The following is a 15,915-nucleotide window of genomic DNA, read 5'->3' as shown; positions in this document are numbered from 1 at the left end:
TGTGAGCAACTTGGATCCTCTGCAAAAGGAAACCACAATCTTAAAAGCTGAGGCATCTCTTCAGCCCTCTGGACTGTTTTCTTATAAGGTTTTGGAAAGAAAATGCTCATGATGCCTTGAGGATGGAATGGGAAAGGGGGACAAAAGAGACGTCAGCATTATGTGTAACAATCCCTCTCTCCTTTGCTGTGCTTTGGGATGGAACTCACAGCCTTGTACATTTTAGACAATCACTCTACCACTGGGAGACATCCCTGATCATTTATTTTATATTAACAAAGGTGATGGGCACATAACATTTGCCCATTGATGTATTTCTATGTAAATATTTCTTTCATTATTCCTCAACATTTTTAGTTAAAAAGCATTGCTTGCAAATTATTATGATGATTCATTCGTTCAACAAATGTCTGTCAGGAGCCTACTGTGTGATAGGTCTTAGCAACAAAATGGAGGCAAGAACAGATGTCATCATCACACTTATGGAATTTGTGTTTAAATGGGAAATAGGGGACATTGCAGCTCTTACATAGAGTGCCTGGAGTGACAGCTTGAGGGGGTTGACTGAAACAACCTGTGCTGATATGGAGAAGATGAGCCTGTTACCGACATAGGATCAGCAAGGAGTAGTCACTGTTGATAAGACCTCTCGTTGTTGGTGAACATTGAGTTTAACCAGTGATGTGCTGTTCATTTTTCAACTCATGTAGTGTCTAACTTTTTCTATATTTGCAACCCCCAAGTTCATGTGCATTTTTCTTTGATTCTCTCTAGTATATGACTGCTGCTCCTATGCAAGGGACCTACATTCCCCAGTACACGCCTGTGCCTCCGACAGCTGTTTCTATTGAAGTAAGTCCATCCTGTAAACACAAAGAGGCTAGGAAGGAGAAATCTCAGCCACACGAGCCACATGGGTCCCCACAATCCAAGGAATCCTCAGATAAAATCTTTAGGTTATTGTAAAACACATTCCTGCAAGCTGAGCATACAGAAGTCTGTCCATTGGCTCAACCCAACCTACATTTTGCTTTACACATACAGTTAACCTATCTTACACAGAGGTATAAAGGAAGAGTATTTGCAGGCCTAGACAGCAGTGCAAGGAACAAACCCTTTCCCATGAAATGCAGAAGACAAACACTCATGAGCAGAGAGGAAGAACAGTTTGCAGCTTGCTCCTGAGAGCGGTCCCTGGACCAGCACCATGGGATCTCTGTCTTAGTTCTTCTTCCTGTTGCTGTGATAAAAGGAAACACATAACAAAAACAACTGAAGAGATCAGACTTGTTCCGGCTCACAGTCCATCCTGTGGTAGGGAAGTCAGTCAGGTGAGGCAGCTGCTCACACCACATCCACAGTCAAGAAGCAGAGAGCAATGGATGCATGCTGCTGCTCAGCTTCTCCTCTTCAGTTTGTACAGTCCAGGCACCCACAGTTGGCATTCCTACCTCATTAATGCAATCAAGATACCCCCCACACTGGTGTGTCCTGGGATGATCTCCCAAGTCTTCCATCAAGCTGAGAACTAAAATTAACCATCCCAATGTCACCTAGAAGTTTGTTAGAAAGGGAAGGTATCAGATACCACCACTCTGTTTCCTGAATTTACATAGGTGTTCATTTTAAGATGATCCCTTGAGAATCCAGATGTTCATGAAAATGATACAGCACCTCGATACTCAAACTCTTCTGCCCATTAAATTTATTAGAGGATGATGCTTTAAAAATATGGATTCCTGAATTTGATCACAAGAAATTCTTAATTATTTTTCTGGAATATGTGCTAGGTTAGGCATATTTATATATTCCCAGATGATGTCAGTAGATATTAAGAATTAAGAACCAGTCAGGAAGTAGTGGCATACGCCTTTAATCCCAGCACTCAGGAGGCAGAGGCAGGAGGACCTCTGAGTTAATGGCCAGCCTGGTCTACAGAGCGAGTTCCAGGACAGCCAAAGCTACAGAGAAACAAAACCCTGTCTGGGGGATGGGAGTTGGGGATGGTGTAAGAATCACTGCTTCAGTTGGGAGTGTAGTTCAGTCCCACAACACTTACCTAGTATGTATAAGGCTATGGGCTCCATCCCTAGTACCCTAGAAAAGAAATTAACAAAAGTCCACTGTTCTAATGAATGAACCCAATATACTCTAGCTCCCTATAGACAGGAAAGATGTAATTGAATCACTATGGGTATCATGAATAATGCTGCCATCTGGTCCCGAATAGAAGTAAAGCTCCTTCTCTCTTTTCATTGGGACAAATCCATCTTCATCAGCTCTCATTTTTACTGGGTGGAGCTATCAAGTTACAGAGAAGAGGGGAAGGCACTGAGACACATAGATGGTGGTAGGTACTGTCTCTAGTTAAACCACAGACCCTCATCTCTGAATGCCCAAGTACTTTGCTGTCATTTGTGGGCATTGCTTCTCATCAGCTAGAAACTGAAAAACTAATCAATATACTTCCTCGAGTTCATCTTTCCTTCTCTATATCACAACCAGTAACTAGAGTGTGTGTATTTCTCCATGTGAAAATCCACCAGTATTGAGATCAATGGAGGTTTTTGCCAACTAAGTTGGATCTCTGAAAATGTTTACAGATTGACTTCTGGTGTGTAACAAATATATGCTTGAATCCAAGTAAAGAAAGCACCAGAGACAAGCACGGCACTGTTGTACGGCTTAGGAAACTGAGGCCATCACACCCTTAGTGTTTTTAAATTCTTAGATGTAGGGTCCAAAATAATGGTATATTAAACAGGTTTTTTTTTTTTTCAATACAATTCAGTTCTACATATCAGCCACGGATTCCCATGTTCTTCCCCCTCCCACCCCCCTCACCTTACCCCCAACCCACCCCCCATTCCCACCTCCTCCAGGGCAAAGCCTCCCCTGAGGACTGAGATCAACCTGGTAGACTCAGTCCAGGCATGTCCAGTCCCCTCCTCCCAGGCCGAGCCAAGCGACCTTGCATAAGCCCCAGGTTTCAAACAGCCAACTCATGCAATGAGCACAGGACCCGGTCCCACTGGCTGGATGCTTCCCAAACAGATCAAGCCAATCAACTGTCTCACCCTTTCAGAGGGCCTGATCCAGTTGGGGACCCCTCAGCCATTGGTTCATAGTTCATGTGTTTCCATTCATTTGGCTATTTGTTCCTGTGCTTTATCCAACCTTTGTCTCAACAATTCTTGCTCATATAAACCCTCCTCTTTCTCGCTAATTGGACTCCCAGAGCTCTACCCGGGGCCTAGCCATGGATCTCTACATCCAGATCCCTCAGTCGTTGGATGGGGTTTCTAGCACGACAATTAGGGTGTTAAACAGGTTTTAATTGGAGTTCAAGGACATGAGATTCGATTACATGGCTTTTGCTATATTTAGTGACTAAAAGGCAGCTATGTCATGAGAAAATTGACAACACACTACAAGCACCTTGAGCATAAACCTCTATCACATATTTGCGTTTCTGTATGTCTACACCAAAGGAATATGTTACGGAAAGGGCCAGAGCCTTTAATTGGTATAGAGTTACAGACACATTTAACAAAGCAGCTTATGGGAAAGAAAACCTTCTGGTTAGATCTGTAGTGGAGAGGAGGAGCACAGACTATAACTATCCTCTACTGTTCCACCTGGAATCTGTGCTTGTGCAGAAAAGATTTTAGTCATGTTCATGTAAAAACACCAGATGGACATTGGTTAGCATCCATCAATCAGTCAATTGACAGATCACAAACCAATCCTGTTCAGAGGTTCTAAAAAGTACAAAAAAAAATAGCAGGTATGTGATGAGGAACAACAGAAAGAGAGTATTTGACATAGAACCCACAGCAGGTATCCAAGGTTAGCCCTCTTCAAGCTGCTGCAGCTGCTGTTTCCCCCCCCCCTTCTCCTCACCCCTCATCTTCTCCTTTGATTTTTCTGAAGCCTCTAACTGAATGCCTGTTGATGTCTTAGAAAACAAAGCAAAATAAAACAATTTTTAAAAAGGAAGAAAAAAAGAAAGAGAAGAAGAAAGAAAGGAGAGAGAGAGAGAGAGAGAGAGAGAGAGAGAGAAAGGAAGGAAGGAAGGAAGGAAGAAAGAAAGAAAGAAAGAAAGAAAGAAAGAAAGAAAGAAAGAAAGAAAGAAAGAAAGAAAAGAGATAGGGGCAAACGCAGGTGGATCTCTGTGAGTCCCAAGCTAGCCTGGTTTAGGTAGTAAGTTCCAGGCCAGCCAGGGCTACACACGGAGACACTGTCTAAAATGAAACACAAACAACGAAAACAAAAATTTTATGTAAGAAACTAGAAAGATGATTCCTTCTATTCTTTAGGTACAGCAAGTTGGTTCTCAGCTCCCAAGTCAGGAGGTTCACAAACATCTTCAACTTCAGTTCCAAGGGATTTAACACCTTCTTCTGGCCTCTGTGGTCTTCCCCCCCCTCTGTCACACACACACACACACACACACACACACACACACACACACACACACACACACAGGTATATGTGCACATAGACATATGCACATCTACACATAAATAAAAATACAATACATCTTTAAAAACTTGCTTAGATTATTGTAAGAGACCTCTGACCATGATTGTAAATGGCTTTTACTGAGGCCAGAGTCCTCTATACAACCACAGTTAAAATGGTTTTCTGACCATAAGAGCCTTCCCAGGACTTCTGATGGCAATGGCCAGCTTATTGCTGTTGTATCATCAATATCATAGGATGAACCATTATGCAAGCATACCCTGATATTTTCTTTTGCTCCGATCCTGCCGTTTCCAGTGGCTGAGAGTTCTCTCTTTGCAAGCCCAATAGAAGAAGGGCTTTTGTGCTGCATCTAGAGAGAGCCCTTTGCTAAAACAAATAAGGCCTGTGTGTACTGATTGCCTCTTCAGGGTGTTGTTGCTGATACCTCTCCCCAGACGGTGGCCCCTTCATCCCAGGACAGCAGTGGTCAGCAGCAACAGTTAGCAGTGGACACACCCAATGAACACGCACCTGCATACTCTTTCCAACAATCCAAGTAAGTCCATGCTGTGCCAAGCTCCTTCCTCTAGAAGCAGAAATCTGCAAGTCCTTTCTCAAAGTGTTTCTGTTTGGTTTGGTTTCACAGAAACCACCATAAACTTAGTGGTAGGCATTTCTTGAGCTCATGATCATATGGGTTGCTTCCAGCTGGCTTCAGGGGGTACATTTTCTGGTCTTGGCTGTACTTGGTCCTGTATGTGAGTACCTGGTCATCTGTGGCCCTCTGGTTTGGGGTGACGGAAGGGTTGACCATATGCTTCTCATTTTATAACAAATTAATGTCCAGACAGTCAGAATTCCAAGGACAGCAGGAAAGTAAACCCAGCAAAAGTAGGCACTTAGTTTTGTTTCTATGCAGTGGCTGCTATCCTATTGGTTAATGCAAGTCACATGACTTAACAGAGCCAGTGAGGGTGCTCACTTCAAGAGAAGCATTTCAGTCATTAAAAATAAATCTGTTACATATTCTTGGGAAAATCTAGTATTCCCACCTGACACTAGTTTGTGACCCAACACTCCACTCTTAATCTCTTAAACAATTACAGTGACATTCTCAGTGCAGGCTGACTTTAAACATCCAGGTAAATGGTCATGGAAAAGGAGAATATTGTTAAATATATGATACAGGGCCTGCTCAGGAATTAAATGGCAAAGGTAATAATTAAGTATTCAGAATTACTCATGAAAAATTTTTAATCACCCGTAAAGCAAATTACATTTGGCTTTGTATGGAGAAAATATGTAGATTAAATCCTGAGGTCTCTGCTTTGAAACTGGAGAGTTTCATATATGTATATAAGTATATATGGAGAAGCCTTTGTGTGCAAAGTGTTCAACTTTCTGGATCATGACTAAATCTGTGATGAATGGTGAGTATTCAGATGAACCTGTTTGTAGAGTTTTGTTCGCTGCCAACCTTTGGTTCGTTAATGAAGTCATCTTGTCACTCCTAAAATCATGAAGAAGCTGAGCATACCAACCATGCCTGTAGTCAACAGGTAAACAGACAAAGAAAATGAGGTCCATAGCCACACAATAGAATTGTGTGCTGTGGGATGTTCTGTATGGCAAATGTGTTGCTCTGATTGGTTGGTAAATAAATCACTGATTGGCCCGTGACCAGGCAGGAAGTATAGGCGGGACAAGGAGGAGAATAAAGCTGGGAAGTGGAAGGCTGAGTCAGAGAGACACTCCCAGCTGCCACGATGAGAAACAGCATGTGAAGATGCTGGTAAGTCATGAGCCATGTGGCAAGGTATAGATTTATAGAAATGGATTAATTTAAGCTGTAAGAACAGTTAGCAAGAAGCCTGCCATGGCCATACAGTTTGTAAGCAAGATAAGTCTCTGTGTTTACTTGGTCGGGTCTGAGAGGCTGTGGGACTGGCAGGTGAGAGAGATTTGTCCTGACTGTGGGCCAGGCAGGAAAACTCTAGCAACAATTCAACCATAAAATACAAAGTCATTTCCAGAGAAATGGATTGCACTGGTGATCATATTAAGTGAAATAAGCCAGATTAAGACAGACGATTACTACATCTTTATTCTCACATGCAGAGTCTGAATTTAAATATATACATCTATACACATATATGGATACATGCATGCACACTTACAAGATGAAATATATAGAATGTATGTTATTTCTGTTCCAGTGTAATGGAACAATATCTCTAAAATACTTTAGCCAGTCCTTGTGATCTTAGCTTTCTTCAATACTGTAGATTTCACAAACTGGAAAACTTTTTCTTTTCAGCATCATTCTGCTAATTAACAAGCCACTACTTTCCTAAAAAGCCCTTTGCTCAGGGTCATTATGCTAGAGGAGATATGTAGATATCTCCATATGCAGATCTTTAAGTACTTGCTAATGGCTGGCATTTCTCATCAGATAGCAGCTGACCACCTGTGAGGTGAGAGGTTCAAATCAGGGCCACACACACACACACACACACACACACACACACACACAATACACACCAAATTAAAAGTTAGATTTTTTTTTACATTTTTAATTAAAATATAATCACATCATTTTCCTCTTTCCTCCTCTATCTCCTCCCACCCTCCCCCATCTCAAATTGATAGCCTCTTCTTTGATTATTATTGGTTCTCCAGTACAAAGTGGTCAGCTCTAAAACTATGTATAAAAACTATGTATACACAAACTATAAAAATGGACTCAGCATGTGTTTATGTTTACCTGTGTGTATGTATATAAAACAATAATAATGAGATTAAAAATAATTTTTTAATTAACCAGATTCTATAAAGTATATATGCAAGTGAAGTTATAGTCTCAGGTGCAAAGGCTGAAGTCTTTGCTTCAAATTCCACTTTTGCGCCTTTCCAGTTACAATTCAAGTCTTAAGGACCCCGCCTGCCCATTTAAAGTTATCATGTGATCACAATTCTCCAAAGAGTGAAAATTGGGTCACTGATGAAAGAGATTTGCCACCATCCACCAGAATTAGGGTTGGGAAGACCCCTTGTAGATCTAGGTCAAAGTACATTGGGATCAGCCCTTTCAATTGAGAGAAACACTGAATTGTGAAATCTGTCAGCCTTCTTGTGAAGGTCGTGTTGGCAGATGGCATCATAGTGACAGTTTGTAGTACTTCTCACATGACAAGATGTGAGGCAAATAATAGAGAAGGATAGAGTTCCTCTTTCGTAACAAAATGGTGTATCAGCTCACAGGCCAGGCCGGGTGGTAAATGCCTGTAATCTAAGGATTGAGAGCTTGAGGTTGTCGTTGGCTACATGAGGCCAGCATGGGCTGCATGAGGCTGGAATCCAGAGCTGGAGAGAGAGTTCAACAGTTAAGGACCCTTGCTGCTTTTGCTGAGGTTCCCAGCATTTCCATGGCTGCTCACAACCACCTTTTAATTCCACTTCCAGGGGATTTGATGCCCTCTTCTGGCCTCTGCAGGGGCTGCATATATGTGGAACATTTTCATCCATACAAACAAAAAGTTATACACACATAAACAAAATAAGCATATCTTCAAAAACATCTAAGTCAAAACTCAGAATGTCATGGCAACCGCATCAGTGCCTTCTAAACAGGACCACAGCGATCTGCTGTGAGGTTCTACCTCTTTAGGGTCCTGTCATCACTTCCCCCGCCCTCCTTGAAGACCAAGCTACCAACCATGAAGTCTTAGTAGGTACTCAAAGCAAGCCATAGCAGAAGGGATGACTCACTGTGTACATTGGAGGTATATTTTGAATTATTTATTACTTGACAATCAGAAGATGTTCTTGGTCCATCAACCTTGATTTTTACATACATGAACTCTTGCTTGAGTGTGCATTTATATGAAAGGAGCAGAATGTGACGTTATAAGCTAATCTACTTGTTCCATTGATTCTTTGAGTATGACGTAGTTGAGAAGCCAGGACTCTTCTAACAAGATGTCATGGGAAACCACAGAAGATAAACTTGGATGTACTGACACCTCTTCTCCATTTGTCTTTGCAGACCATAGACAGAAGTGAGGCTGTCCATCTGAACCTTTACCTTCAATGAAGACACTTCACTGAGCAAGAAATTAGTCGGCCTCCAGTTTGCACAGGCGCCAAGGGAAAGCTTTCTTCTTCTTTTATTTTTATTTTTTTTTTTTAATTTTATACTTTACTCAAAGAAAACAAGGTTTTTATGTGCTGTGCAAATGGTTCCTTCGTGTGGTCTGACAGTTATTTTTGTCATACTTTTTTTTAAAGGGAAAACAAATCCCAGAAAAGGGGGCGGGAGGGTAAACATCAAAGCTGATGTTTTCTGTGGAAGAACATTTGAAGTCAGAATTTGCCTAGAGGTGTAAGTAGTTTTTTTTGTTTGTTTGTTTGGTTTGGTTTTTGTTTTTTATTTTAGTAGAAAACCTGATGTCAAGAGGTGGGCAACCGGAAATATAAGGAAATTATTTTCCTCAGTAATTAAGCTATTTTTTTCCTCTTTTCCTTTCTTGATTGAACCTACTGGGCTGGTTTTTTTATATTTTATGTTTTCTTAGAAATATTTAGGTAAGGTTTATCTTGAATCTTAATTGCCTTAATTTTAAGGACGTCAAGGCTCGCGAGGCATGCTGTCAACGTCTTGTTATAAAAAGAAATCCAGAAAGAATTGAAGTATTGTGCCAGCTTTCACTGGCATAGAAGATGGAGACTGAGATTTTAGGGTGGAAAAAAACTGTACAGTTTAAAACAAAATGTTTTTTCTTCATTTGAAGAAAATTTGTTGTTAAAAGAAACCGCAGCAACTGCAAGAATTAGGAAATGCTGGGACTTCTCATGAACTTTGACACAGTCATTCTAGAAGGCTAAAAGACATTTTATGGTAAAGATATTCACTTTGGTTTGAAAACAACTGCATTAGAAATAATGCGTGTTTGGGGGGCAGAATGCAAATTTTTTTTAATTTACAGAGCGTGGTTGCTAGCGAAAGCGTTAGTGCTTTTTATCTGCAGTTTTTTCTATGAGCTTTGTCAGGTTTTAGTCAGCTTTGCTTGTCACATTGCAAAACCTAGTGTAAGAGCACTAAAAACAAAACTTAAGTAGATAGAAGCTTACGGTCAAAAAGTGCAAAAAAATAAAAAACAAAAACACACACACAAAAAAGACAAAACAAAAACAAAAAAAAGCAATAGATAGAGAAATTGTTGACAATTTCTGTAGTCTTTCTTAGTTGTGGTCAATTGCAGCCTATGGATGGCCTATTTTATACCAAAGATGAAGTGAGACCCTGTTACAGTCGTGATGGTAGACACTGCTTTTCTTTCCTTAAAGTTTTGTTTGACCTACATGGCCGGACCAGTTCTGACTTCATTTCAACTACCTTCCACTAGTGTTTTACATATGGCAAAAAAAATTGTTTTTCTAGAAATGTATATTTGTTGATAGTTGAAGTTTGTACCTACTGTGCTCAGCAGTTCAAGCATGAAGAATCTGAGAACTGATGGATTGATGGAAGCAGGTGACTTTCACTCCCGTGAGCTTTTCTAGCTCCTGTCTGTTTCTCTTCAGCAGTGGATGGATGAGCGCTGATACACTGGGTCCTTTGTTCAAGAGGTTGCAATGTCTTCATGTGAACTGCAGACTAAGGATGCTTCCTGAACATGTTCTGAAAGATGTCTGAAAGACCACTTGTCAGAAAGGCTCAGTGATGTTCTGTGCAGTGGGGCCCGGTCCCCTGAGAAGTACTCATGCATTGGTTACAATCGTCTTCCTTCCGAACGCCAACATAAACAGATTTTGTCTTCTCCCCTTCATTTTGTTACTGGCCCATCTTGAATAGACACCTTGATTCTGTACTTGGGAAGGGGATGTTTTCCTTTTCCCTCTTCCCATTGTGTTTTCATATCTTGATATTGACAGGAGAGACAACACAGAGCTTTTTAAATTTCAGTTTAATTATCTGAGATAAGTGAGGCCATTAAGATCGAAGATTCCTTTTAGTGCAGTAGAGGCAAGCTCTTATCATGCTCGTTGACAATCAATAAATTGTATGCTTTTTATCAACAAGAACTGAAAGAATTAGGGTTGACCCAGCACTAAAACCAAAGGAGACATTTGCACTTAGAATAATGCAAAACTTGGCTTAAAAATGATCTAAATTGACTTAGTGAGAAATCCTAATAGTTCTGACTTATTGTACCTGGGATCTACTTACGTAGTTTTGCTCGAAGCTAGAGACAGTGGCATTGAACTCTGTTCATGGAACCATTCTGAAGAATTGCTTTTGAATGAAGCATTTGAATCAAGGAGGCAGAGTTCCTTCTTCAGGGGTTGTCTGTCCGAGTACATAGGAAAGACACAAGCCCCAGAGAGGAAAGAGAGTAGGCTCTCCAAAACAAAACAAGCTATAAGGCAAATCACTGTCCCACAACTGAGGAGTCTGCCCCAACCCAAAGGTCCACTGTCTCGCTAGACCCTGATTCTCTTCTTTGCAACCTGTGAATTGAGTGTTCAAGTTTAGAGAGTGACTTCATATGTTGGCCACCAAACTAATGACAGGACTGTATCCAAGGTGATGGCTCCACGCTGCAGAGCAATCCTGTGCTTCACCTTCATGCTAATAGTTTTCTGTGCTTTGGAAGGAACCTGACATGTCTGCATTCTTCAGTGACACCTGTTGGAAGGGTGGACTTGAATTTTGTCTTTGGGAAACAAACCCTCAAGTTCCAGGGGCTTTCAGAAAACTCACACAAGACTACAGTTTCTCCTTCTCCTTCACCCTCTCTCAATTCTTTGTTTAAGTAAGGATTATCCTGGGCATCATTCATTTGAATATGAAACCAACATACTTTCTTGTCCTTTCTGTAAAAGTACCAAATACATGTATTCATGTGATACAAAGAGAGTCTCATTTGCATATCTAACAATGAGGCTGCAAGGTAGCTACCATGTGGCTGTTGAAGGTGCCTAGGTTAACTTCATGCTCTTACATATACATTCTGAAACATTTCATAATCTCTTTCCTTTTAAGCCACCTCAGTCCAAAGGAAATCATTGTCATTTTATGTGTTTGTGTGTGTTTTATATTTGGGCTGTTTCTATAGTGCCATTCCATGAAATCCTTTAAGAAGAAAAAAAAATGTGCATACTCAAATTGGCTCCCTCTTTCTCTGTCATTTTTACCTAAGAATTGTTTTCAGTAGTCCAGTGTATCAGGGAAAGAAAAGGCATTGGCAGATAACAGTACAACATTGTAATAAAAACAAGAACCCCACCCCAAAAACAAATGCACAATGTGTGCAGCACAGACCCCACAATCTCAAACTAGTCAGCAGTGCACATGATAGTTCTCATATGATTTAGGACTACAGTTATTTTTTAAATTGAAGTAAAATTCTAATTCTTCAGATTGTCAAGATGTTTTCATTTTTTCCTCTTTCATTACCACATCTTGGATGACAAATTAGGAAAGCAACTAAAGCCAAGATCCAAACAAGATAAACTCCATGTCATCTAAATGCTACTAATGTATCAGGAAAGTGGGTTTCTTTGAATAATGACAGGACATCAGGGGAAGCAGAGTGTGTGGTGACTGGTGGCTGTGTCTCCTAAGGACCCCAGGATAGAACCTGTATGAGCTAATGGTAATATCAGCAGGTGCTGAAGATTAAAATTGTGTGCTTAGTTTTTGTTCTTTCAAAAAAAAAATCTTTGTTTAATGATTAGAATGTCTACGAAAAAAACTACACATCTTTTTTTATTGACTTAAAAATGCCCTTTATTGAAGAATGGGATTTAATTTCAACAGGATCCTTGCATCTTCTTCTCAAGTGAGATGTTTCAATGGGATTGCTACATAGACTATGATGTTAATAGGCTAAAAATACTTTGGACAATCCAGTCTCATTCATACCAGTGTGCCAACAACTGCAGACACACTGAAAATGGAGAGTAAGTCATAAGTGGGTTTTGATGGAAAATACATGGTTCCTAACTAGTGAGACAACAGAATTGAAAGTCATTTGTAATGGCATTTGGTATGGGAAGCAATCACATATTAGAACATTGTATAATCATGTCACAGAACTGTGATCTATTTTATTTTGACCATAGTATAGAGTAAAGGATAAGATCTCTTTTTTTTTCTTGCCACTGGGATTGGTATTCTAAACATTTTTCTGAGCCCACTGGCCTTGAAAGTTTCTCTTGAACCCCAGGGATGGCAGGATTGGCAGTCTCCTTGATTCCATTTCCTCTTTGAGAAGGAATAGTGGAGTTCATGAATCAACCCATTTTATAGTTGTGGTATTGCAATGTGGGTTGAGCCAAACTTGAGATTAATATCTCTTACCCATACAAAATGGGACCCTTCAACCAAATGCTGTCTGTCTTGACTGTTCTTTGTGATAACCTGGAGTTCAGGAAAGTATGAAAGCTAAGCAAGAAGCTGGACATGGCCCCATGATTTAAGAAGGCTGAGTTCAGCACTTATTACTGATTTCTGTTGTCTTTGGGCTGATCCCCTAACTTGTAACATACAGATATAGTTGCTGTCACAGAAAGGGTTGGCTGTCTTCTAGTCAATAACAGCCATGCTGTTCTTGGCAGGAGAATAATGTACTGAGGAATTCGTTTCACTGGTGAAGACTCCAAGCTGAACAGAGGCAAGATGGAGCCTGGGGATTTGGGGAAAATTGTGAGGCCGCCTGGGAGATTTTCTTAACACTGCTCCATTTTCTGAGTTTCAAAGAAACAAACAATCACTGTCAATATACAAGGGCTGACTGACTAACTTGGGAGTGTTTTGTCTTTTCTTCTTAATGACTGACCCTGTTAACCTGAGCATTTCACCCCAAGGATGGGCAGAAGAAACCACTGAAAACTACTCACTCCAGTCTATGTTGCTTCCCAAGTATTGATTTATCACCGGAATTTTAATCGTTACTGAAAAATTAATATCCACACATTATACACTATGAATTCCAACAGTCCATAATGTCCTTTTCCTGTCCACCACACATAATCAAGAGTTGGCTGAATTCTTGCAAAACATAAACGGAAAATTATAACAACAAACTTGGCTCCCCTAAAACAAAGCTACTTTGGCTTCATTCTCTTTACTGACACTCAACGCCAGGAAAGAAGGTCAACACAATTTCCATCAGGAGAAAACAACAATAGTTTTGGCTAAATGTACATTTTTATCCCCCTTTAAAATCTTTTTGACCACAAAATCATTTTCATTTTTGTTGTTTTTCCTGTTTGAATCGGTATTACTGTATTAAGACTGAGAGTCGCTCATATTCCAGGGCATAATTTTATGGCCATTGTGTATGTAAGCACAAAGTGTAATATTAATGTTACACTTTGGACTTTAAAACCTCTGGTCCAACATTATTAATAAAGTTGGTTTCTCTTCCTCCCCAAATGTGTTATGTCCTCATATGTGAAAAGGAGTAAGCTATTCCATCCCTGTTAGGAACAGTAAAATTATTTCAAAGAGACATTGGGTATCTGAAATCACTTTGTTCTCCATTCTGGAAGCAAGTGTCCCCATTTACTTAAGGACATCATTGGAATCTTAATTTTTAAGCTCTGGGTGAAAGTACTTCAGTTTCAAAGAAAACTGTGACACGGCTTTTTCTTTAAAAGCTTTGTTTTAACTGTCTTCAACTCCATGGACCTTCTGAAATACCATTTTGAGATTTTCTTTAAGGGCATCTTTGTATTGCTGTCTTGGACTGTCATGGAGAGTTCTGTAATCCTATGGCGTTTCTGGTTTTATCTTTAAGTTCTTTCATGTGTATCATGGTCAAGTTAGACACCATTTCCCCTGTTCCCTGGGCTCTCTGTAGATCAGTGGATATTAGGTTTCAATTTCTGTTTTCTTTGATGAAGCTTTCAATAAAAAATGAAAATAAAATCAATGAAGCGGGGCTGCAGTGTTTGATTGCACTTCTCCAGAAACTTGTTGTGGGAAGGTGTGGGGAGGGGAGAGCTGCATCTGGATTTAATCCGCTTTGCTAAACTGTTATTTTTCTGGAATCAATAGAAGAAAAGATCATTCAGGGCTGGAGAGATGGCTCAGTGGTTGGGTGCTATTTTTTGTAGTAGACCCAAGTTTGGTTGCTAGCACCCATACCTGGTGGCTCACAACTCCCTTTGACTCTAGCTTCCAGGGAGTAAACACACACACACACACACACACACACACACACACACACACACACACACACACAAACAGAGAGAGACAGAGAGACAGAGAGAGAGAGAGAGAGAGAGAGAGAGAGAGAGAGAGAGTTAAAGATAAAAATAGAAGCCTTATATTAAAAAAAAAGTTATTCCAAGCAAGAAGGTGTGGGAATGAAGGAAGTGACCATATATGATCATGTCTGGAAGCCTGAGAGAACCACCATGGGGGCCTTTAGGGGATGCACAGCCTTCGATTGGGGTCTTCCCATGGTTTCCCAATAAGTTTTTCATACACAAAAGGGTTCAGCAACTACCTATCTCCCATTTCCAAATATGCCCAGTACTCACCGACCACTTGGTGCTATTGAAGGCCATCGTCTCTTTCCTCAGCAGTGGTTTGTGTTCCTGCAAGATTCAAGTGATCCAAGATCAGCAGTGCACATTCATTCCTTCAGCTGTGGGTGACTATGGGAAGCAAGGAAGTGGATGATCATTTTCTGGCCCAGAATTTCCCAGATCTCTTGGATCTTACATCCAAGGACTGAGCAATATTTCATCCTATGTATTTGCTGTGTGATTCAAAAATATTACAATGTGGAAGATGAGAAAAATATTGGATGGAGGAAGTGCATGCAATTTGTTAAGCAGAGGAATTGGTAATATTTAAGACACACTATCTAAGAGAGAGAGAGAGAGAGAGAGAGAGAGAGAGAGAGAGAGAGAGAGAGAGAGAGAGAGAGACAGAGAGAGAAGTATATTCATGAACAAAGTATGAGTGGATAGAAAGCCCCAGGGAACTCTGTGTTATATATGATGTGCTAAATACACATGCAAAATAGGAGGTCTTGGACATTCATGATGCATGATTGGTTCTTCCATTGGTGACATTCATTATCCAGCCATCACAGTCTTGCTGGCCTTGGGTAGATTTCTTCTCCTTCCTCTGCTGCTATCCACAAGAAGAAGCCTCTTTGGTTGGTCCTCTTCTGTTGCCCTCCTTGTTCAAATCTGAATTCTGTGTTACTCGGCATCAATGGCCACAGGGATGCAGTTGGGGACAAGGAGGATGTATGACCATGGTAGAACTTCCAACCCCCGTGGTCCTTCCACTCTTCTTGTGTCTTATCTTCCATATGTCACTCTATCTCCTGCATTTTTCCCTTGCTTCTTGCTCTGCATTTATCCCTTGTGGTTGGAGCCAGTGTATCTTTATGTTCCAGACTTATAGATGAAGTCTCTCCG

General features: G+C 40.5%; 1 protein-coding gene across 6 annotated transcripts in view; it reads left to right on the top strand.

The window, feature by feature from the left end:
* Positions 1–14,408, top strand: part of Rbms3 (RNA binding motif single stranded interacting protein 3) — a 684,722-nt gene extending 670,314 nt beyond the window's left edge. For 3 of the 6 annotated variants that reach the window (XM_059268834.1, XM_059268833.1, XM_059268831.1), the window contains 3 exons: positions 775–852; positions 4,896–5,023; positions 8,513–14,408. In XM_059268834.1, the coding sequence (XP_059124817.1) occupies positions 775–852; positions 4,896–5,023; positions 8,513–8,519 (213 nt within the window). In that variant the 3' untranslated portion in view covers positions 8,520–14,408. Of the gene's footprint in view, positions 1–774; positions 853–4,895; positions 5,028–8,512 lie in introns of those variants that run through there. The other 3 variants (XM_059268836.1, XM_059268832.1, XM_059268835.1) reach the window with 2 other exon arrangements.
* The last annotated feature ends 1,507 nt before the right edge of the window (positions 14,409–15,915 follow it).

This window comes from Peromyscus eremicus, chromosome 7, assembly GCF_949786415.1.
Source record: "Peromyscus eremicus chromosome 7, PerEre_H2_v1, whole genome shotgun sequence".
Lineage (NCBI taxonomy): Eukaryota > Metazoa > Chordata > Mammalia > Rodentia > Cricetidae > Peromyscus > Peromyscus eremicus.
This window is presented reverse-complemented; position numbering and strand designations above follow the sequence as displayed.